General features: G+C 40.3%; 1 protein-coding gene across 3 annotated transcripts in view; it reads right to left on the bottom strand.

The window, feature by feature from the left end:
• The window catches only part of LOC107091851 (triple functional domain protein), a 118,890-nt gene that overhangs the window by 26,827 nt on the left and 68,177 nt on the right, over nucleotides 1-23,886 (bottom strand). For all 3 annotated transcript variants that reach the window (XM_015386017.1, XM_015386018.1, XM_015386019.1), the window contains exons 6-33: nucleotides 22,692-22,796; nucleotides 22,373-22,569; nucleotides 20,639-20,885; nucleotides 19,826-19,948; nucleotides 19,188-19,379; nucleotides 18,179-18,310; nucleotides 15,921-16,151; nucleotides 15,297-15,419; nucleotides 13,930-14,121; nucleotides 13,435-13,604; nucleotides 11,246-11,420; nucleotides 9,957-10,152; nucleotides 8,426-8,592; nucleotides 8,215-8,334; nucleotides 7,927-8,118; nucleotides 7,705-7,854; nucleotides 7,512-7,626; nucleotides 6,333-6,448; nucleotides 6,106-6,228; nucleotides 5,833-6,027; nucleotides 5,633-5,751; nucleotides 4,992-5,058; nucleotides 4,802-4,911; nucleotides 2,576-2,645; nucleotides 2,370-2,459; nucleotides 2,197-2,289; nucleotides 2,008-2,119; nucleotides 1,009-1,199 (exon numbers count right to left, since the gene is read on the bottom strand). In XM_015386017.1, coding sequence (XP_015241503.1) covers nucleotides 1,009-1,199; nucleotides 2,008-2,119; nucleotides 2,197-2,289; nucleotides 2,370-2,459; nucleotides 2,576-2,645; nucleotides 4,802-4,911; nucleotides 4,992-5,058; nucleotides 5,633-5,751; nucleotides 5,833-6,027; nucleotides 6,106-6,228; nucleotides 6,333-6,448; nucleotides 7,512-7,626; nucleotides 7,705-7,854; nucleotides 7,927-8,118; nucleotides 8,215-8,334; nucleotides 8,426-8,592; nucleotides 9,957-10,152; nucleotides 11,246-11,420; nucleotides 13,435-13,604; nucleotides 13,930-14,121; nucleotides 15,297-15,419; nucleotides 15,921-16,151; nucleotides 18,179-18,310; nucleotides 19,188-19,379; nucleotides 19,826-19,948; nucleotides 20,639-20,885; nucleotides 22,373-22,569; nucleotides 22,692-22,796 — 4,113 coding nt within the window. The remainder of the gene's footprint in view (nucleotides 1-1,008; nucleotides 1,200-2,007; nucleotides 2,120-2,196; nucleotides 2,290-2,369; nucleotides 2,460-2,575; nucleotides 2,646-4,801; nucleotides 4,912-4,991; nucleotides 5,059-5,632; nucleotides 5,752-5,832; nucleotides 6,028-6,105; nucleotides 6,229-6,332; nucleotides 6,449-7,511; nucleotides 7,627-7,704; nucleotides 7,855-7,926; nucleotides 8,119-8,214; nucleotides 8,335-8,425; nucleotides 8,593-9,956; nucleotides 10,153-11,245; nucleotides 11,421-13,434; nucleotides 13,605-13,929; nucleotides 14,122-15,296; nucleotides 15,420-15,920; nucleotides 16,152-18,178; nucleotides 18,311-19,187; nucleotides 19,380-19,825; nucleotides 19,949-20,638; nucleotides 20,886-22,372; nucleotides 22,570-22,691; nucleotides 22,797-23,886) is intronic.

Raw genomic sequence — 23,886 nt, 5'->3', positions numbered from 1 at the left:
AAGAAAACCAGCCCCAGTCGTCCTGCTTTAAAATAATACATCTAAGGTGCTAACTGATGAGGATAGAGGTGGATATTTCATTTGGACCATTTCCTTTGAGTCTTCTGGGATATCTAAAGAGAAATGACTGTCTCTCTATGATCACTGCTGAGGCCTTATCGCTCTGACATCCTTTAAAAAAAATTAAAAAATACTGAGAAATTCACAATAACTCTATATCAGCTAATCAATTCATTTAAATTAGTTTTCCTGGCTTTGAGTGGAATAGCTAAGGATTTCTTTGTTAAAGCAGTGAAAAGGTGTTAAAAAAAACTAACCCCACATCCCAAAATATCCCGATTTTACCTACAAGGTTTTTCTGAAAGATTCAGTAACATTTAGGACATAAAATGATGAAACCATTCAATGTGTACTCCTTTTTAATTTAGCTGCTAAAGGGCTATTTCATTATTTTTTAAATCAGAACTGTGGAGCTTGCTTGTGATCTTTGAGAAAACTATGCTATAACGTTTAATTTAAAATCGTAACATTAATGCTTTATTTCTCATTTTAATTCATAGCAACTTTTCCAATTTATTAAAATTTCTCAAATGTTTATTTTTATCAATTTTTTTTTGCCATTTATTTATCTCTAATATCTCTGTTCTTTTAACTTTTGTATTTGTTACTTTATTAAGTATTGTTAACTTTAATAATTATATCTAATTTTAAAAGTTTTTTTAATTACTTTTTTGATCCATTTTGTATCCATTTAATTAATTTTCATTAAATTTTTTGTACTTCTCGTCTTACTCTGATCACTTTTAAAACTTTGCTTAGAGAATAAAAAGAAGCTATAAAATTTCCTCTATGGAAGACTCTGCATTTATCCATGTTTCCAGTTGATTAAAAAAAGAAAAATGGCTAAAATGTTACCATGACGAACCAAACCAAATATCTATGATTGTAATCAGATACAAACATAAAGAGATAGAAGATGAGTGTGTGGACCCATCTTCTCCTACTTACAAATAGTTTGCTCTTGTAGATATATTTGCTCCTCCCATTTGAATCCTTCACCTCCTTGCTAAAGACCAGAGACATCTCAAAGAGGAAGAGGTGGCGCTCTCGGCCTTTACGGATCAAAGTCTTGGGATCCCACACCTGGAACGAGTCCTGGAGGATGAGCTCACCCTGAGTCTCGATGTTCCCATCGAATCCTGAAGAAAGAAAAGCACAGTTAATGGAAATGAGTTCTAGAACATCGCCGTCTCTCATCTACAAAAACATATTATTGTGAGGCATAAAATTTGCTACCTATGGTTTGCACTATGGCCGAAACAAATAATCGGATTAATCGTGATTAATCTATTATTCAAATAATCGTCAACTAATTTAGTAATTGATTGTTAACTAGAGTATAGAGGCTTTAAAACATGCTTTTAACTGACAGAACAACATACATAGAGCAGTTATTATATCAACATTGTAAAAAAAAAATTACATTTAAGATAAACAAAAAAAAAAGTATCATATGTCAATATGCTCAATCTAGAACACCTTAAAATGGAAAAGTTTTAGTTTCCCCTGGCTTAATTCCGTAAAAAATCTTTAAGTAATGTTTTGTATCTGATTATTAATTAATTAATTGAAAAAATAATCAACAGATTAATTGATTTGCAAAATAAAGGTTAATTGCAGCCCTAGTTTTCCCTCTCACTTGCATCAAAGTTATCTTGTTAAAACCTGAGACTGTAATACTTTGTACTTTTATTTGTTGATGGGTCACCTCATAGTAGTACAAACACACAGTTTTCATAAGGTCTTACAAAACAAAGGTACCTAACCTCCCTTAGTCGATTCTCTTTTCTAAATGTGAGTATGATGAAGAGCAGCTGGCATGTCAAAGATTCCCCCAGATTCCTGGGCTCATTTAAAGTCTCTAGCTTTAGCAAGACCTCCTGATTAAACGATCATCAGCAAGTTGAACCCTCATCTCTAAAAGCAGGAGAAATGTGCAGCACTAACCCTCCAGCATAGAAAGGTGCATGGCATCGTTTGCTCTCTTGGGAACACTCAGCATCACCTCCAGGCCGTCCTTAATTTCTCCTTTACCTTCTTCGCAACACGTCAGGAGCTCCTAAAACACATAAGGACACAGAAATCCTTAATGGAAAATAAAAAACAGCACTGCTGATGTGTAGTCAAACGGCTTACCTTCAGTAGAAGCTGGTACTTGGTGATTCTCTGCACTGGTTTGATTAGATAGGAGGAGATGGAGTTGGCCAGTCTGTGCCGCTGTTGGATTTCCTGTCATCGAACAGAAAAGTCTGGATTACTTCTGCCCGTAAGAACTGATAATGTAGTCGTCGCTTCTAAGTGCTACTCACGTCAAAGTAGTTCCCAGCGTGCTCCAAGATGAGCTGCGTAGAATCTGGTTTGTTCTTACAGTAGTTCACGTACATCTGGAACTTATCGGCCTGAGAGGAGAGAGAAATGTTGGATTAAATGTCAGCTTTAGGTAAAAAAACGAACAAAAACATTAACCTCAAAAAATAGGACAGAATCTGTCTATATGGCAAACATATAAACATACCCATGTGACGAAGCAATGGCCGACATCTTCTGGAAGCTGCTCATATTTCTCCAACTCCTTGAGGAAAATGCTGAAATATATTTAAGATTGTGAGATGAAATCATGAAGTATACAAAAAAAAAAATTATAAAAATAACTGCATAAAAATAAGTCATCTGGGGGGTGGGGTTATACATCCACCAAACTGCATTTTTGACAACTCTAACACCTAGAAAGGATTTTCTTTAGACCCTTTAATGTCTCACTAATATGTGTGACATCATCAGATATGTAAATGTTATTGCACCAGCTCTGAATGTGTGCGACCAGATACTTCTCCCACGGGGGGGAATTGAAACCTTCTTCTTTTTCTAAGAAGTGAGAAAAGTTTGTCCAGCAACTTGTAAAAAGTAGTAATACCCTTCTAGGTTAGTACTTGTTTAGTCAACAAGTAGCAATGCTTTACAAAACAAGGGCGGCAATACTTTACAGCAGGGGTCTTCAATGTTTTCCAGGCTAAGGACCCCCAAACTGATTGCTAGATGGAGCGGGGATCCCCTAGTTATTTATATTGTATGAAATTGTGTTAAATCAATCTGGTCACTCTATTACAAATGAAGTAATTTAATGAAAGTAATTTCTCCCTGGGATTATTAAAGTATTTCTGATTCTAAATCCTCGTTGATGGGACAGGTGTTATGAATGAAACGGTGCCCAGTTTGAAAGAGCTCCTGTGTGTCGCTGAATGTGTGCATTGATGACTGAAAGACATCTTCTGCCTCCATTTATCTGTTTACTACAGTGTGTTGAATTCATCTTAATGTGGATTTAAAGACATTTCAATTAGTGGAAAAAACTGCAGGGGGGAAATATAAAAAAAAAAGTGTAATAAACCAAAACTTTGCAACCCCCATGCGGTACCTCCGTGAACCAACTGTTGAAGAGCTCCACTAGCTAGCAAGAAAAGATTCTCTGCTTCAACAAATTAGCTGTACTGGCGTAATGAGCGCCCTAAGGCTGGTAACTTAATCAGCCAAGTAACAATGGCTGGCTCCAAATTCTGCATCTGCAGCGATGAAATGTCCTTAATTGCACTGATTGGTATTGCAGTTTATTTTTGGTTCTGGTTTATTTTCACAAAATTCACATTAGAAAATATGCAAAATTTTACTTCCCCAGTTTTCCTGAAAGACTTCGTAACATTTAGGACGTGCAGGTTAAAAACATTTAGCTGTAAAATGCTTTGTTTGTTCCAGGATTCTTGAAACAGCTCCTGTCTTCAGCTGCTTCTCTTTTGGCAGATAGTTAAAGGCGATTCCACCTGCGTTTGGACTAACTTAAAACCTAGCATCAATATATTTGTTAAATCTGCATTACGATACACGGAACAGTGTTTTTGCCTAGCAATTAAAATGCTTTATTTTACATCCTTTTTTATTTTTTTTTTAAAGTTGTCTAAATTTTCATATGTATGTTTTTTTTTAATTTAGTTTATCTTATTTTCTCTAGTCTCTCATTTCTTTCCCAAATGTTTCTATTTTCTCTACCTTTTTCATTATTTAACCATTTTATTCTTACTTTTATCATTTTTTCGTCTTTTTTTAAACCTTTTTTTTTTCAGTTTCAAATATATTCAAATACATTTATTTGATTTATTCTGTTTTTATTTGCTCTGATTTTATTCGACTTACACTGATCCAGAGGTTTGCTTAGAGGCCAAAAAATGCTGCTCTGTGGATGACTGTGCATTTACCTGTTTTTAGTTTATGACAGAAAAACAAAATATCTAAAATGTTCATTTATGGCGCACTATGCAGCTTTTCCCCTTGAGCAGCTTAACAGTTGGGCAGCCCACCGGGTTGGCCACACCCACTACAGCAAAAACAAGGGGAACATCTTAAAACGCCTGGTCTGAACGCGGTGCATGGAGACCTCCAAACAAGGAGCCCAATGATGCCTCTTTAATGCTAACGCTCAGAGCACTGAAATGCTTTAAACTTATTAATACATTGATGCTATTTAAATCTTTATAACCTGATGAAGGGCAGCAAACATCGCTTCTATGTTTATTGGACATTGTTTCCACCTACAGACTCCAGAGGACGCCACAGCTGCTGATGACCAGTAAACATAGTGGATTATTATCACCTACCTGCTACTTTAACATTGAGTTTTTTCATGACTTTAGTTTAATCAAAAATGCCTATTTTGATTTGAAATATAAACTAATACATGTTTGCTTCTTACTTGTGGTGGAATTCATAGAGGTCCTGCATGTTTCCAAAAATAATGTGCTCTTTGTTGATGATCCCTGGAGGAATCTCCTCAACCCCACTGGTCATCTCCCACAGGTAGGTCTGCGTGATGAGAGGATTGAAAAAGTCAAATACGCCACAATTACAGCTTGAGGCCTGGTGTGAAATATTTCCTATCTTACATCCATGCATTCCCTCAGGTCTCGCACGTATGCCTTCTCTGTCTGAATCAGCTCGGCCATGATGAACCTAGACACAAAGAAAAAAAAAAGGAGACACTCAGAAATTGGCGGCTGATGATGCCGTCATCATCCAAACAGGGAGAGATCAATCACCCCTTCTTAGCCTGCCAGCCACATCCATTTACTGCAATGGATAATAAAAGCCTTATGGGCCATAAAAGTCAGTCATAAACCAGCCTTGAGTGACTTCATTCATGCTGCTGATCTGTGGCGTGTAGATAAACGACAGTCGGCTCTGCCTGCACTCTCTATTCGCTGACACAGCACAGAAAAGGCTAACAGGTTTAAATAATCCATTATTCCCTCACATTTACATTAAACTCCCTTATTCAGGGTCGACAAGAACAACAAAGGTCCAGTTCGTTCATCATCCTCTTAAAACGCATCAGTCTGTACTTCTGTAAGCTTTCTGCTCTCAAACATTAATTAAATTAACTCTGCAGTAAATCGCTTGCTTTCTGAAGGGGAAATGCTGACTTGTTTCTGTTTTTATTTCTTAAAATAAGCAAACAGTCCTGCTGAATCGATTAACAGGCGGGTCGTTTCAAATGTTCTGAACAGGAGAAATTGCGATCACGTACTCCTTCCTGCGAGCCGACTTGCGTTTTTCCTCATTGAGTTCGTGTGCGGCGGCGTCCCTTAGCTTGACCTCTGACCCCGGAGGAGTGGCTGGGATGATGTCCAGCTGAAGGTCCTTGCTCTGACAAAGAAGGAAAATCCAGGATTAGAGGAGACATGTTGGGTTGAACTGGATGATATTTGAAGGAGCGACCAGCCGTACTGCCTTGTTGGAGTCTGAAGGGATGCCCAGGGCTTTCTCCAGACTGCTGCGGTACTTGTCCATTCGCAGGGAGAAGTCCCTGTAACGCTTGTCCACAGCTGTTACCCACTTTTTAATTTCGGCGGCGTGGCTGTGGCCTTTCTCACAGAAGCCATCAGCCAGCTGGATTAGCAGCTTCACACGTTCCTTGGTTTGCTGTAGAAGAAAAAACAAAGAGATTATTAAGTGAAATACTTCCAGATGACATCAAACCAGTGTTGCTGTAAACCCAACCTTTGCTGTAATGTGGAAGTCCTCATGCTCCTTCAGGAGCTCCTGCGTGTGATGGATGCTGGAGCCAGTGGATGTGTGTGTAGACAGATAAAACTCCCCGGTGTCATGAATCCACTCCAAAGCCTGCATACCCACACAAATATTTCAGTGTCGTCTCTCCCTCCAAATAAGCCGCACTACTTCCTGTCGTAATTTCTAGTTTCTGCGTGTGGATGTGCTCCATGTACCTGTTTGGCGCTGCGTTCAAACACCACGTACTGCTGACACTGGTCCAGTCGCCGTTTCCTCATGGTCCAAAAATGAAGGACTCTGTTCTCTCTCTGCAACAGCTCATTGAGGATATCTGAGCACAAATAAAATAAATGAATAAGATAGATTTTCAAATGAAGGCATTTCACTCAACAGCCACTAGACTTTATTAGTAGAGCTGATTAAAGATGCAAGAGAGCGATGAAGGAAAGGAAGAAGGATGGTTGGAATGAAGGAAGCAAGGGAGGAGAGAGGGAGAGAGGGAAGGAAGGGGGGAGGGAGGGGGAGAGAGACGGAGGAGGAAGGAAGGATAGATGGATGGATGGATGGATGGATGGATGGATGGATGGATGGATGGATGGATGGATGGATGGATGGATGGAGGTAAAGGGGGAGAGAGGGAGGGAGGGAGGGAGAAGGAAGGAAGGATGGAAGCCATGAGGTAAAGAGGTAGGGAGGAGGAAGGAAGGGAGGGGGAGGATGAGCGAAGGAGGAAGGAAGGAGGGGAGAGAGATAAAAAGAGAGACAAGAAAGGAAGACTGGGAGGAAGGAAGGAAGGAAGGAAGGAAGGAAGGAAGGAAGGAAGGAAGGAAGGAAGGAAGGGAGATAAAAAGAGACAAGAACGGAAGACTGGGAGGAGGGAAGGAAGGATGGTAGGAAGTAAGGGAGAGTTGAAGGAAGGAAGGAAGGAAGGAAGGAAGGAAGGAAGGAAGGAAGGAAGGAAGGAAGGAAGGAAGGAAGCTGCATAAATAGAGTTGCTCTACTGATTTTCAGAGAGCTCCCAGCTGGTTTTATAACGTTACTCATGTTTATTTGGCCATTTTGGACACTTTGTTTGAACCTAGAAAAAATAACCTTTGACAAAAATAAGCCTTATTTACATAAGCCCTAAATCATGTTAACACTTCTGGATAAGAAACTCATCAATAATCACTCTTTTGGTTGTTTGCTTACAAAAACAGTGATCTAGTTTAACAGTAAAAAGAATTAACTACTTTATATTTCCTTTATTACTTCGTACCCACTCTGATTACTTGGATTTTTTCTAAGCTGCAGAAAATATATAGAATATAGAATATTCCTGAATTGAATGAATTGATTAATTCTATTTATCGATCAACAGGTTTTATGACTGAATCAAAGACCTAAAGACGTACTTTTAACCTGCTGTTCTGGCGCCTTGACGTGGCTCAGCATCCCCGGCATGTTGACGCTGTTTCTGTGCATGTACTTCAGAAAGACGTCTGCATTTCTCCTGGCCAGAGTGCAAGCCTGTAGAAAAACACGCCATCTGATCAGAGCTACAGCTAACAACTAGCTTTGCTCTAACTTTCACTAGAGTAGCCTTACCTTGAGGAAGGCCTCCTTCTGCTCCAGATGTTTGCTGATCATCGGGGTCACATGGTCTGATTCACAGTTGGGACCCAGTTTGTCTGCTCCTCCACACCAGTCCTCCTCCCTCTTATACTCTTGCTCCAGACTCTCCAACACGCTGCACACCTGAACAGAGGAACTCAGTCAGCAGGTTTGTTTTAATAATGAAAAAAAATGAGAAAAACCAGGAGCATCTACCTGTTCAGAGGTCTTGTAGAAAGCCACAGAGGCATTGACCAGTTTGAGTCGATCCTCCATCTTCAGCATCAGCTGCTGCCAGTGAGAAGCCACTTTCTCTGCACAGTCTCGGATCAGGTCCATGTCATAGTGGTTGGCCTGGAGGAGAGTCTCTGCCTTCTGCTGAACCTGCAGAGCGCTCTGGTGGGTCTTCTGCAGTGGGATGGAAAGAAATCAGGGAATAGAGTCACCAAGCTTTGCAATATGAGCATAAAAGATGAACAATGAGAATAATCCAGCCTACGTTACCTCAATGGCATGCTGGAACTGTTCGTGCTCCCTCTGTAGTTGCTCTGCCTCCTGCAGAGAGCTAGCTGTGATCAGACCAGCGTTAAGCATCGATTCACCATTCCGGATCCAGCCCAGAACCTTTAGCAAGCATAAAGAAAAACACAGCTAAGACTTTATCTCAGTCTCTTTAGAACAGCGACAGCCATATGCAGCTTTGTTTAAGTCCAACCTGCTTGACTTCTGCCTGCAGGTGTCTCAGCTGGACGCACTGCTCCAGGTGTCTGCGGTGCTGCTCAGCAGCAAGGTCCAGTTCCTGCTGCTTCTCATGCAGGAACTCCAACAAGTCCTGAACCCGTGTTGCCATGTCCACATCCCGATCACACAATAACTCCACACCTACAGAGACACATGAGGAAGATCCTCGTCTTAAAAAATGTCACTTCTCTGGATGTTATTTTCCCTCATTCAGCATTTACTCAATCAGGTTTATGATCTTTTTAGCAAATAAGCCAACATGACAGACTAGCTTTTTGCAGGGAAATATCCACTTTATATAAATGTGGGTCTCCATATGATGGTTATAAATCAACATTATCATAAAACCTGGACTCAAATCTGTTCTAAATTATCCCAGAATAAAAAAAAGATTCTTTAATTCTTTGTTTGCTTGATTTTTTTTTGAAAAACTCATAAAAAATAATTTGACATTAAAAACTAGGTGGATTAAGGCCAAAGATGTACTTAAATATAAGATCTGAGATAGTTTTCAAGCCAGAGAAGCTGAGAAATAGCTATATTTAAAACATACCTTTTTAACAGTAATATAGTTAAGTTTAAACCTACATCAACGGTGAAAAATCACCCAATATTTCAACCTGATTGGAGGTAAGTTTGTTAAGCTGGACCTCCTCCAGCATAAACTAGTTACTGACATGGTTTTAACCGTTAACTGTTGCTCAAAATAAACTCTCTTAATATTAAACTGGAGAACATTTGGTTTTAAGAAGCACTTTTTACACGTAGAAAAGATTAGCCGGTTGGTCAGTTTATCACATCCATCCATCATGGGGTTTGTTGTATCATTTTTTTCTTAGCCAGAGCGTCAAACATGGCAACAGAAAAATAACGGCTGCTGTTGCCTTTCTCCTTTAAAGAAATCTTAAATATGAGTAAGACCTACGGTTGAAAATTGGTCTAAATTGAATAAATATAAGATTTAAGACTTTAAAATTCGGAACTTCTACCCGTGTGTGCATTTATTGCTGTGTTCTGACAGTGATTACAATTTTTTTATGTAAAAAAAAATAAAAAGAGAAAAGTAAAATATCGGAACAGAAATCAATGTAAAAACCCTTTTTATTTCTACAGATTTGAAAGCTCAGCTTTTAGATTATGGAATAAGGAATAAAAACTGGAAACTTAGACAGATCCAGACCTGAAAAATGCTTTAAAGAAATTATTTTTATAATCTTTTGATATCTTTTCTGTGTTTACCGCTTGTTGCATAACATTACCACTCCTTGTGTGGTTCCAGAGAGCACCTATTAGCATTTAGGTTCACAGGTGAGTTATTACTGTTGGTGAGTGGGAGCCTCTCATCGCAAACTCTGAGTGAATCTGACCCAGGACACCTACACAGGAAAACTAATGGAGCCGACAGAGATCTGTGCAGCAACCTGCTTTAACCCCCGGCTTGATGGGCAAACGCAGTGCAATCAAACTGGAAGGAAAAACCTCTTGGAATACAGCAGGAGGCTCACCGGATGCCTGGACTTCGTTGACATACTGCAGCAGCTCCTGCCCTTGATGGATGACATCAAAGGTCAGGTTGTTCATGGTCAGGGCCTTGTCTGCGTGGTGCTGGAGCCGCTGCTCTGCTAACGTCAAGTCTTCGGTGTCAAATTCACTCTTCTGACCCGTCAGCTCCTCGTTCCAGGACTCCAAATCTGAGATAATCTGAGGAGGGATTAAAACGTTTTGTTTTTTTTAAGCCAGTTAAAGGCCTTTCTTATCATAACATTTCTCACATCTAACAATAAAAATGGCGAATTCCTCTATGGCTCTGAATAAATTACCTAAACATTAAATAAATACCTTTGTTCCTCTGAACCTCGCAGACACTTTAACCCGATGATTATTAAACAAACAGAATCAGACACTAAAACACTCTTATTTCTATTATTTGTAAATACTGCTTCTTATCTTCCTAAGCTATACTACAGTGCATGCTTTTTTTAAAACCACAACAAGAAAAACGGATAACAAATCGTTGAAATAAAAAAAATTAACAACAAATTTTAGATTTTTTTTTTCCTTTTTCAATGAGTCAAGTGGCCTGCTCTTGGTAACTTCTCCTACCCAGGAAAACCGAAGGTGAAAAAAATATTCTGCAGGAGAGCTGAGAAATAAAACTTTAATTTTAAGAGAAGGAGACGTAAAAACCAAACAAATGAGAGGGTTCTCTCTGGAGCAGCTTCATTCTCACCCATCCCACTTCAATTCCCTAATGGTAACATTTGCAGGGTGGATGGAAATGAGTGAATATAGTGATGACAACAGTTGCTGTGGCGATCAGATTGAAATGGCTTACTTCCTGTTTTTGGCAAACTGGCCATCAGATTAATTATACCCACGTTTCTTAGACCTTTTGTGTGTGTTTTAATCCTATAATCCTAAAATCCTAAAAAACTAAATCTGAATATCAGGTTTCCTATGAATAGAAATTAAAAACATTTTACGCTGTTATGGATGTTTTTTGTAGCAATGACATTTGGCCTATGCAGGGCAGAGAGAACTCCTAGGCTACTAGTCAAAAATATCCATGGAGGACTCATTTTTTGTTTATCATTTTGGAAATCAGATACCTGATAGTGGTTTGTTATCCGTTTTCCGAGTCAATAAATAAAAACAAAAAAAATATAAAAAAGTGTTTTTGTTTTTTTGTAGTTTTGGTTTCAAATGAAAAGAAAAAAATAAAGAACAGGCTGCGATCCCAAACCAGGGACCACCTCTAAAGCCCAGGCCTCAAATCGGATCTGAGTCCACTTACATCGATGGCATCTCTCTCAAAGATGCGGAGTTGGAGGAAGAGCTCCAGCTTGATCTTCCTCTCCTGGAAGAGCTCCTCCATCTGAGCCTGGGCCTCATCCAGCTGCTGAAGGACGCTCTCAATGTGGTTGATGGAGCTGTTGTGCGGTGTTTTGTTGCTGGAGATGGCAGAGTCCCTGGAACAATAATAATAATAAAAAAAGAATACTCATGGTTAGGCAATAATCTACACAGTAGTTATGTGCAGCTATAAACGAGGCGGCCGGGCGTTATGCCAGTCAGGGTTTGGTGTTCTGAACAACCTGCTGCGTCAGCATAAGCTGCTGGTGAAATGTTGCATTGATCATCAGTTAAAGCCTATATGCTTTAGAAATTTGGTTTTAAGGGGAAGTACATGATTAGCTTCAGGCTCACTAATCAGAGCTACCTGCTCAGGCTTCAAAAGAAGAGAGCATGTGTGCATCCCGACCACAAGAAGCAGATGGTACGTGGAGCTACAGTTGCTTCTCTAAGAGGCCGTCGCACAATTAGACACACATTTATAAAAGTGGGCTTATGTAAGAATCCACAGCGGAGCCAACACACCAGGGAGAGGGTGGCGAGCACAAAGAGAGAAGAGGGAGAGAGGAGAGGCGCTGGAACATCCTCTGCATAAAAATAAAGCCGGACGACCGCATCCACCTCTCTCACGCCGCCTCTCATCCTCGCAGCTCGCCGCTTTTTGCTTCAAATGCATTTCATCACTGTCTTCTAAAATAAACACAGAGCTTTTTCTTTACAGCTTATATTTAGCTTCTGTTCCAGTCTAACACCTTTATTTAAAATCACAAATTCAAGCCTAAATTAAAGCTACGATGAAGGACTCTCATGAGGAGAGTAGTGCCGAAGCAAAATCAAAACTGATCAGTCTGATATATTTTAAGCAGTCAGGATTTATCTTTTACAGCAAAGCACTGAAATTATTTACACTAGATTTCCCCAGCAAGTCTCTACAGTGTAGAAGCCTGGCAGTATCATGGTGGGGATATGCTGTGACTCAGCAGGGACTGATTGATGGATGGAGCTCAATAGAGGAGCATAGTGGGAGAAAAGAGGCTGCAAATGACTGGAGCAGTAGTTCAATTTTCGGTCGCTAGTAGAAAAAAACACAATATTGCTGCTGATTTGTATAACATTATTGCATTGAAGAAAAGTTTTTCTGTTTTTGTCTGCCAAATGTTAAAAGCCCCTTTAATGAACTTCAGAATCTCCATCGATATATACATTAATCAGCCGTCTATATCAAGTCCAGCAAGCTGAGCATAATGTCAGTCTCTAGAGAGTAAATAACCAGCTCTAATTAAATTCTCTTTAAATGCTCTTAGAAATAATTTTAATGCCGTCGACAAGTACATATATATATATATATATATATATATATATATATATATATATATATATATATAAGTGAGCCTGTCACAGTTGCTGGTCGCTCAGTTCAACGCTTTGAGCATAAACCTGGTTTAAGTGCCGTTTCGTTCACTGTATGTAAATTTCTGGTATACTTCTGATTTATTTTGGTCAGACCAAGTTAAAAACATTTAAAAAACAAATCACTGGACTTTGTTTTCCAAGTTTGAAGACGTTTTGCTTCCCATCGAGAACGCTTTCTGAATTCAAAATGTCTGGATTAGGGTTTGAGCTCCAGGCTTATAGAGTGGCCCAAACAAAAGCCTTGTTATGGCGTAGAAAACAGGCAAATCGAACAGAAAAAAACAGGTCCACCCCTTAGTAACGGGGAGTCGGTGAGGTCATTGCTGGCCTGCAAAACTCGATACTGGCCTATGGCTCTGAAAATGCAGTAGTTAGGGTCATTGCTGGCCTGGCTGACCAGGCGAGATGTTTTGGTCCCCTAAAAGGGTGATGAGGATTGAGATGATAGCGGGAAGGAATCAACTAAACTGAGAAAGCTCCCTGGATGGGAAGTGAAACGAACGTAACTTTAACGTAACTTTAACTTTTTAGGAATGACTATGACCTTGATGACTGAGAATATTCACCAGCATTTTGGTCAGACATTTTGAAACCTAGCGTTCCTACTTCATCTTTATGCACAGGTTTTCCATAAATCTTGCAGGAACTCTGTTTCTCCTTCCTGTGTTTGCTAAGAAAAGACCAAGGCACCGACATGTGTTGCTAATCTGCGTCTACCTGAGCTGCTGAATGAGGTCCTCTCCCTCCTTGATGACGTTGACGGTGACCTGCAGCGTGGTCTGCTGCTGTTGGCCGAAGCGCTTGATCAGATCCTGGACGGCCTCCACGGACTCGGCGTAAACGTCGTCCAGCAGTTCCTTCTGCAGCTCCTCCAGCCACGTCCACAGCTGAAGGACAGTCAACCTGTTCAGATTATTCTCATTCCCAGCTTACGTGTTGCTTTTTAAAATGCAAGATGTATCAGAAAGCAACCATTCTAATGTTTTATTATCTAATTGTTAAGCTGTATATCTACAGTCTAGCATTAAACTGACACTACAGGTGTATGTTATTTAATATTTATGTAAATTTTCCCTCCCAGTAATTGGTACCCATGCTTTATTTCAGCAGGTAATTATTTCCCTGATGTTAAAAGAGGCTTCTGAAAGCTCTCCTCTCCACAAGCACGCAGCCCACCATCCACTCTATCGCTGTGTCACCCTCCCTGCCCACCTCTTTGACGTGCGTTTGGAAGGCGACAGACATGTCCAGCAGGACTTTGCGCTGCTCCACGCGGCGAACAAAGTCCTGGATTCTGTCCTCGAGCTGATGCGCTGCCTGGTAGATCTCCTCTGGGTCGCACTCTCCCGTCTGGGCCAGCTGCTCAGCCGCCTCCAGCAGCTTATCTGCATTGGTGTATGTGTTCTACGCGGAGACAAAGAGAAAAAGGTGTCAGAGTGAGGCAAGGAGAAGGTTTGTTGGGCTCATTTTTACCCTTAGTGTTTAAAAAGAAGGGGTAAAGCTGAATTGATTCATTAAACCAAAAAAAGATCTTGCAATCTTGACGTTTAAATATTTTCCAAAGGTATTTGATGGAAAAATATTTGAGGCAGCAGATGCTATTGGAAAAAATCAAAATAGATCCACTATTTAGTAGCTTTTATGTAGCTTTCCATAATGTGAAACAGGTTTTTAAAAGCAGAATCATTTTTGCCTTTAATTCTAATGCCTTTAATGTTATTTTTCCAGGTTTCCTTTTCAGTCTCAGATTTTATGCTTTTTCAGATTAAAGATTCATCTTTAAAAGTGTTTATAAAATATCAATTATATCAGTTTCTAATTTTTCCTTACAGCTAAATTTCCCTAATTTTTCTCAATTTTATGATGTTCTCCATTAATCAACAGGTTTTTATTAGTTTAACATTTTTTTCTTGTTCTTGTTGATTGTTTTCTTTGGGCTTGTTTCTTGAACATCAGTAATAGAAACTTCTTCCCCAGGTCAGGAGGCCCAAGTCCGCTGCTCGGGGGTGAACCATTAATCTAACTGCTGGAGGATTCAGCTCTCCCACTCCTCTGATCCAGGTGTGCCAGAGAAACAATGCTCTTTAATTTTATAGGCAGGTAAACAAATTACTGATGTTGTTTTTCCAAGAAAAGCAAAGAAAATAAGAGAGTAGAGAAACATACTTGGAAAATTAAACTGGTTTACTTTTGGAAACATCCATTTTATTTTGTACGTTTTCAACTAAACTGCTTTTTCTCCTGTTTTAAAAGCTTTTAAATGTTAGTATATTTATATGAAGGGTTACTTTAGGACTGTAAAAAGAAAATATTTACACTAATAATGGATGAATGCGTTGGAAAAGCTTGTAAAAATTCTCAATTCATGCTAGTTAAAATGAATATAAAAGTATTGCATGATTTTAGGAACTTTAAATACTTTTTAAAGCTCAGCTAGAGGTATGTGTTAGCACACCAGAACTAACAGAAGAGGAAATGATATGAAAGAGGGGCAATTTTATTCCTAAAATAGATCTCTCACTATTTAAGTCGGATTTCAGGCATTTAGTGTGTTTTAGTTAGAATGTAGACTCAGAGACCTGCGCCACTTCCTCAAAGTCCTCATGGCGTTTCTGCAGAGCTCGGGCTCGGTGGAGAGACTTCCCCACACCTGTGTGCTTGCTGAGGAAGGCCTCACCATGGTTTTCTATCCAGTCCAAAACCTGTGAGGAAAAAAAAAGATAACATCAATAAAAAGTGCTTGAACAAGGGTAGCCACCAGGGGGCGCTCTGAGGTTACAGCTGTTCCAAAGAGAGTCTTTGGGCATCAGAGACAGATAACAATATCAAAACTCTGAGCCTGCATTTAAACGCCCTCCTTCCTGTTTTCGGCCATGATGTCTATGGATTTACACCATCTGCATGAACATATGACCCAGTTCGGTTACCACAGCAACTGTTGCCATGTCAACATTCAGAGGCAAAGCATACATTTTGGGCAGTAGCTGTATCATCCTATTTAGAGTCTGATTAACGGATCTTCACTGCGGCTGCAAACAAATCGCTTTCAGTTCTTCCACTCACAATGCTGACCTTTTAGTTCTAAACTACCATCTAATCCTTCCATCACATGATAAAAAATGTGATGTAGAATGATGCAGCAAAAGCACTGCTTAGAAACAGAATGGGAGACTCTTGCAGTGTGAGCTCATGTGGGAACGTACCTGCTGGACATCCTGCTGAAACACGCAGAGCTGCAATCGCTGATGCAGCCGCACTTTACGGTGCTGCCAGATGTTCTCCAGCTGTCTTTGGTGATGCAGCACCTCGTGGATGATGTCCAGGACGTGATGCACTGCCTTGGAGTAATTTGCCGAAGCCGTCAGCGAATCGGCGCTGCCTGGAGTCAGGGGGCGCTGCAGCTTGTCTAACAGGGCTTTGCCATCCTGGCTCACCTGAACAAATTCAACATATTTCTACTCATAAGAAAACACAGAATAAAGTCACCAGCTTCTGCACATTAGAACATGTATTTCAGAGAAAAATAGAAGAAAAGGTTGATCATTTTCAAACAAATTCCTTCCTTATTTACAGGTTCAGTGTAAGCAGATCCTCCACATGCAGATAAAGCCATGCAACATCCTGAAATACAGCTAAATGTTCTGCAAAGTAAAGCATCACATAATCATTCAAATAATTCATATCATCTAAACTTGTGACACTCAAAATTAGTGCCTCTCATCTTCTCCTTAATTCCACCCATCCCTGATGAGGGAAAGCATCGTTCAGCATGATGCTGCTAATCCCAGGCTTCACTTTGGGGATGGTATGTTCATGATTTAGAGCCATTTATCGACCAAATAAAGCACCTTGATTGGTCTTGGTCTCATCTGATCCAGACCCAATGTGTCAAACTGCAACCAGACTTCTTAGCTCCTTTCAACAGTGGCGTAAAGCAATTATGGGCCTGATAACTGCGATATCTGCTAATGATCCTGCAGCCCCTCCAGAGCTACTTATCTAAATAACTCTCTCTTTGCTTAGAGTCTCTTTTTAGGCTTGGATTTGATCTAGAAAGTCCTAATTTATATCTTTGAAGTTTAGGATTTTTTTTCATAATCCAAATTGTCCTTTAACTCCTCCTCAGCTCTGTTCCTGACCTCACTGCTGCACCCTTTGTTCTCAATGATGCTCTTGGTTCATTAAATGTTGTGTAAGAAACCTTCACAGAAAAGCTGAGAATTCATGCACACAAATATGAATTCCAGTCACTATTTAGGTGACTCTGTCTGAAGACAACTGGCTGCACTGGATTTTACTTATAGGTATCAGGAAAGGGGGGCAAACACTAAAACTTTTTTTTTCTCCATAGAGAACCATGGATGAATTCAACCTCTCACACTTAGCATATGAAACTGATCCTGATTGTATTTATACTGATGCCCAGTTGGAATGTGTGCAGTTAAGAGTCTATAAATCAGAGGTTAATAAACTTCTCAATGTGTAACTCCTGGTACAAATTGAGAAGTTTATTCCGGTGTCTAACTCCTGCTAGATACCGGCAACCCCCTTAAAATACAAAATTATCTCACTCTTTACTAATTAAAACAAGTATAAAGTAATTAAATAATTTACACAGGATATTTAATCATTTTTTTAAATCAATCATAAGCATTTATTTAATTTTGTCCCTCGTGGTCCTCCATACCAGAGGATCACGATTGCAGTAGAAATCTTCTCACCCCTACTGGTTTTCTACATTAGTGGTTGTCATGATGTCACTAATCTGGTTGACAACAAACACGTTGATAAATATTCAATTTTCACAAAAGCCATCAGACTGAAAGAGAAACAGTATAACAGGAGATCTAGATATGTATAGTTTTCATTTTTTTGTTTTGATTTTTAGTAAATACAAAACAAAAAATAAAGTTTGTTGTTTTTGAACATGTTAGCATCCTTTGTCATTTTTGTAACCTAATACATCCCAAATGACCAATCCTGTCTCCTTTGGTTTAACATGTTGCTGCAGCATTTGAAGGAATCAGAGGTAAAATGTCATTAATTAATAAAATCCTGTTATCATTTCTGACTTCCAGCTAAACTGTCGGGTTCGATGCGACAATGTTATAAGATCCAGAGTTTAACAGAGTGCAGCATAAAGAGCCACCAGCATTTTCACCTATCTCAGCATCATATTAACTCTGTGAATAATTAATAGAGTAATACCACAGCCAGGCTGCTAGTTTGGAATTAACAAAATAAATCTGTACAGATATTTGTTTGGTGAAATCCCCTGAGACGTTTGTTGTGAATGGGCTCCACATAAACAGCCTGAATTCAAACTTCACAGACGTGCTACGGCCAAAACCTCCGATGAATTGTGTTTTTCTTTGAATACCTACACTGTATAGTAAGAAGAGCAGCTGACTGAACCTGGTAGCAGGCTTTAGGCACATTTTCACAGTACAAAGAGTCCTACCTCAGAGTAGGCCGCTGTGATGTGCTCATACAGGCCTTGGTGATGGTGTATCGCATCTTCCAGGTCCTGCAGCTCGGACGGCAAGTCCACCTCGCCGCACGCCTTACACCATGACTCCACATTACTCATGTACTGAAGCAAGAAGAAGCACACAGACGGAGTCAGACAGCTGGGCTCAATTCAGTCCGACTACGCCAAGAATAGAAGACTTAGCAAGGAGAGGGATTTTATATTTTTGTGTGCAGTTTTAAAACGTTTCATTGCTCAACAATTCCTGCAATCTCATGTGTGAAGGAACGACACCTTTAGTGGACAGAGGAACGTATCCATGCAGGAGGAATTAAAAAGAAAAGCTGTTAAAAAGACAAACATTTTTCCTGCATCGGAGTTCCTCTTAAAATAAACATAAATAGAGCCAGTCTGTTCTGGTTAAAGAATTAAACTGTTGTAACGTTTGCGGAAGATTATAATTTTGAGGGAAAACAGGTCATATGGCAGCAATATTTGCCGGCCCAGACAGATATGCTCAGAAATATATATTTACCTCTCGTTTATGAAACTAAATATGATGTAATGTGGATTTCTGGCTTTCTATAGTGTCCATTAAGTAAAGCTGGGTGAAACAAACAACACATCTACAGGAGATCAAACATTACAAAAGGCTTTGAAAAATTAAAACTTTAAAAAAGGGGGGTTTTGCAAGAAGGTCCAGATTTATGAGTCTGGGTTCAGCAGGCAGATGGTCGTTAATGTGGGGCTTTTACAGCAATGGCTGGACCCTGTTTGTGACAAACTGCAACCTGAGAATAAACAACTGGCTCGTGTGCTTCAGTTACATGAGCAGATCAATAAACAGGTCAGGTTCTGTGCTCTGAATAAAAGGCTATGGAGAGCTGTAGGTTTACTTCTGTAAACCAAATAAAAAAAGGTCTAATTTAAAAATGTATTGGGACAAAGAAATAAACACACACAAAGAAAACAAAATTAAAATAAGACCAGACAGACCTACCTGGTCACACTTCTTATGGAAGCTGGCGGACATTTCTAACAGCGTGCTGCGTTCATCCAGCGCGGCGGCAAACGCCTTCCACTCCTGTTCCAGCTGTCCTGAGATCTGCTTGATCTGCTGGGAGGCGTAATGGCCGGACTCCAGCAGCCGGCTGCCCACCGACACGATCCGGTTGATGTTAACGTAAACGTTCTGCAGAGTCAGAGAGAGATGATCGGACGGGGAGTTAAGGATACGCTTTGAAAACCCAAAAAAAGTGGGGACAATTTTATGGACTGGATAAATCAGGACTCGGATCGAGAGAGAGAAAAAAAAAAAAAGTGGAGGATGCCTGGCAAAGAAGCTGCAGGATCCCTTGCCAATAGATTTCCTCTCCTTGACAGTTTCATAATAGTTACGTAAGGTCGAAAGTGGATAAAGAAAAGGATTACTTAATATCTAGCTTTGCTGTGATTATGTGGGAAATGTGCCGCTCCAAACAAACACCCAAACCCACAACTACAGGTTGACACTCAGTGCATTAACAATATGATTACGCAGCTGGGGGCATGAACTTGAGCCCAAGTGGGCGGGAAAAAGCATTTGCTTCTGCTGCACATCTGTGTTTCTGTGTGTGTGTGTGTGTGTGTGTGTCTTACCATGCAGTTCATTGCAAAGTGATTGTGCTGGGTTTGCAGCTCCACAGCGTGGGGGTGGTTGTTGCCAATCTCTGTGTAGCCTGCCAGGAACAAACCTTTGTTGTGCATGATCCAGTCAAACATCTGAGGCAGGAAGATGTCAGGACAGACACACAGTGAGACAAACACAAGAAAAAAAAAAGTTAAAACATCAGGGAATTAGGATTTATTGCAGGGGAAGTGCTGGACACCAAACTGGTGAACCTGTGTGTAATTTTGCACAGCTGTAGCATTCCCAGAGCTGGCGTCTCACCAGACCAAGACAAACAGAAATGGACTGCTACTATTAGCAGCATCCTCTCATGCTCTCCTGGAAAAAAAAAAAAGGAAACTTGTGGCCTATGGTGTCCTAGCAACAAGCTCCTGCTACTGCAGTGTATCCGATACTGCAGTTTTCTTTGCTGCTGCAGCCTGCTATTTTATTCCACTCACTCAAACATGGATCTTTGAATTTCTCTGCCTGTCTCTTCTACTTTTCTTTTTTTGCCGCAGCTGTCATCGCCTGAGCTGTCTGGGTTGGAACCAGGGGAGTTGGCTTTGCACCTGCTGTTATCCATCTTAAAGCTTCCTAACCGGATGAAGTTTTTCAGAATTCCCCTTCCTTTAGTATTCAGTTACAGAAATCCAAAAAGAAAGCTGCGAGTTCATGCAAGCTCCACGAACGACACCAGTCGATGCCTCGCTAATTAAGTTTAGCTGATTATTGACAGCTGCTTGTCCCACACTGATAACCAGCTCTGGCTATAGATTAGTGACTCCCAACAGTGCACAGACCTTCTCTGCGTCCTGTTCGAACAGTCGGAGCTGGAAGCACTGATCCAGCTGGAGTTTCCGGACGTGCCAGGCCTGGTGCAGGTGTTGCCGGGTGGAGTGCAGCTTATCGAGCAGCTGGCTGATCCGAGGGAGCAGGCCCTGGGTGTCGGCGTTGCAGACGCCTCCACCGCCGCTACTGCTGCTGCTACCACCGGTGCTGCCGTTACGGTTGGAGTACGCCTCGCTGCTCTGAATCCTCTGGAGCAATCTGGAAAAGGATTGTACAAAATCTTGATATGAAAGTAACTCCATCAGGATCAGGGAGTTTTTTTTGTTGTTGTTGTTGAAATCTGCACATATGTTATGAAAACTACAAGAACTTAGACAATTCTAATGGAAATGTTGGGAGAAGTGGTCAATTTTCAAAAGGCATGTCTATCATCTATTGCATAAATCCCAAATTAGTGGAGTTGACTTCTATCAGATATGTTGCCACATTTCGTCCACTCAAAGTGTGGAGCTCTGCAGCTCCTCCAGAGAAGCCATGGGCCTCTTAGCTAAATTCACGGAGTCAGGCTCTACTTTTGCAGCGGTTTCTCTTTCCTTTTTGGAATAATAGATTTAAATAGTTCTAAATGTCTAAAGCCGGGAAAACTGCCTTTTTTGTTTTGTGGAGCCGTCTGAAAGTTTATACTGAGACTAAACTACACACTGGTCCCCTATAAACTGGGTTTGGATTTCATTTAGGGCTATAGCAGTAAAAGGGGCTGAATCCAAATGCATGCACTGCGTGTGAGGTTTAATATTCTCAACATAGACATAAATTAAGGGACCTGACTGAGGAAGGCTGCTGGAGAACAGTCACTCAGCTTCCATACGTCTGTGAATTAATCTGAACCTTTATGACGGATAGAAATCTGTCCATAAAAGATGATCTGTGTCATTGTTTTAATGAATATCTATGAGTGAATTTCTCTTTTCAGATAAATAAAGATCAGATCTGATAATTGCATTCCTAAATAACAGGAAACAGCAGCTTGATTTTTACCTAAAACATTGAGGTGTTCTGCCCTACTTGCAGATATTTGATCCAATATTTCATCCCCATGCTATAAGCACCAGGCTTTTTAACGTCTATACAAGATTTTCTGGATCAGTTTATCTTCTTCAGCAGATCAGTCAGTGATTCATCTGAAAGCTTCTACTGTTAAAAAACAAAAAAAACCTTGAGTGAAATAAATGATCAACTGCTGTAACCTGAATAGTTTTTTGTTGTGTTTTATAATAAAGGCAGATAAACATTGTCCTATCTAAGTCAGCATCTAAACTATACTGTGCATCCCTAATATTCGTTATACTGCCTGGATCATGTGCTAGAAACTTTAAATTGGGTAAACCTGACCAAAGAACAAATATGATTGTTATCTAAAAGCCTCTGTCCGACGGGTTATTCTATGAAGCATTCTTCACACTCCATGGAGACTCACAGGAACTCACTGAAACTACAGCAAGCTAGTCTTCATGGATCTATTTTCATCTTGTGAAATTTCACAGACGGTTTTTCTGATGCTGCTTTATTTAAGGAAGGATGAAAACAATGAGACCCGGTATGTGGCTCCTATTTAAGAAACGTCCGGTTTTGCAACAACTTTTGCATTTTTATAGTTTTTTTCTTTTTCTGCTCTACATTTATTTAAATGTAACTTGAAAAATATCGAGAAAAAAAAGAGGATCGGGCAATTCAATTTGATCTACCTCTGCCCCTCAGTATCGAGCTCCTCTATTGGAGCTTTTATGATCTTCTTCTTCAGTGCAGCGTGCTCCTCTATCATCCTCCTGGCTCCCTCCAGGTCTTGGGGGAAATCTTTTCTTGACACGGTTTCCTGCATCTCTTCCAGTCGAGTCAACATCTGGGTGGCGTGACCCGAAAACTCCTCGAAAGCCACTCGGACCTGATAGAAACCACAAGGTAAACAAAGCGAATCCTTTTTAAATCACCTACGCATTAAAAAAAATGACTCCCTGTTAGCCTTATGTGAAACTTTGAGAACCTTGTGTGTATGGTCTGCCTTACCTCTATCCATTCTTCATGGTTGTAGTCCAGGCTGCCGTCAAAGTCGGCCGTCAGCTGGGAGGGGTCCACAACTTTCGTCAAGCCCTCAAGTGACACCATGACTGTCTGGTAGAGCAAAATGTTCCTTTGGTTCATTTTGTTTTCTAATTCGGCAGATTATTTTCAAATCAAACACAACAAAAAACATTTTTCTTCCAAATTTTTTTTTTGGCAGACAGATAAACATACAAATCAATAAAATCAAGAAGATTATATCCATCAGTTTTCTGTCCCTTTTGGGTATATCAAGGAAACAACACGCAAACCAAAATAAAAAAGAAACGAACAACAACAAAAAAAGTGTCTATGTTATACCATATATCAAACCTTGACCTGTGAGCAAATTATCGCATATATCCCGTCATGCATTCTATATAATTCAAAAATACCCCCAAACCTAAATGAACAGACCTTTTTCTCCCTCTGCTACTGAAGGTTACCCTCTCATATAAGGCCTGTTTTCGTCATCAGCTCTGTCCATTCCCTGCTGATTTCCAATACCTCAGTATTAACCTACATCTAGTTAAGGTTACTAATTGTATCCAGAGCCTCTGTCTTCCAGATAGACTAATATTCTCTGGTAACACTCCCAAAATACATTCAAGATCATTCAAGAGAGTAATAATTTCACCCCACAACCAAAGTGAACTAAGGTGCCCACTTCTTTCTTAGCCTTGTGAGACCAACCTGATCACGCGAGCTTTCAAGGTTTCACTCGCAGATCAGTCTGGAGACTCTCCGTTAAAGAAAATTTGGAGCCGTTCACCAAACGAACGTCCAATCAGCGTTGGCTTTGAGGCGGGTTGAGGTGTGACGCAACGAGAAGCGCAACAGTTTAGTCTAAAGAACATGGCGGCTTCAGCCGATGAAACTAGCGTTAGCGTGGCTATCGAGCAAGTTTTATCGGGATTACAGAGTATTTCTTCACTGAAGGAAGAGCAAAACACTGCTCTGGAGGCTTTTCTCAGAGGAAAAGATGTTTGTGCTCTTCTCCTGACTGGTTTCGGCAAGAGTTTGATCTATCAATTAGCTTGTGCCTGGCTTGAGGTTGTGTTTTCAACGTCGCTCTGTTAGTACGTCATATGCTTCGTTGATCTGATTGGTTTATTTGGCCCGTCTATCACCAACATAGGCCAATCAGCTAACCAGTATTTTC

This window comes from Cyprinodon variegatus, unplaced genomic scaffold, assembly GCF_000732505.1.
Source record: "Cyprinodon variegatus isolate N-32 unplaced genomic scaffold, C_variegatus-1.0 Scaffold354, whole genome shotgun sequence".
NCBI lineage: Eukaryota > Metazoa > Chordata > Actinopteri > Cyprinodontiformes > Cyprinodontidae > Cyprinodon > Cyprinodon variegatus.
Note: the sequence above shows the minus strand (reverse complement) of the source record. Positions and strands in the feature narration are given on the sequence as shown.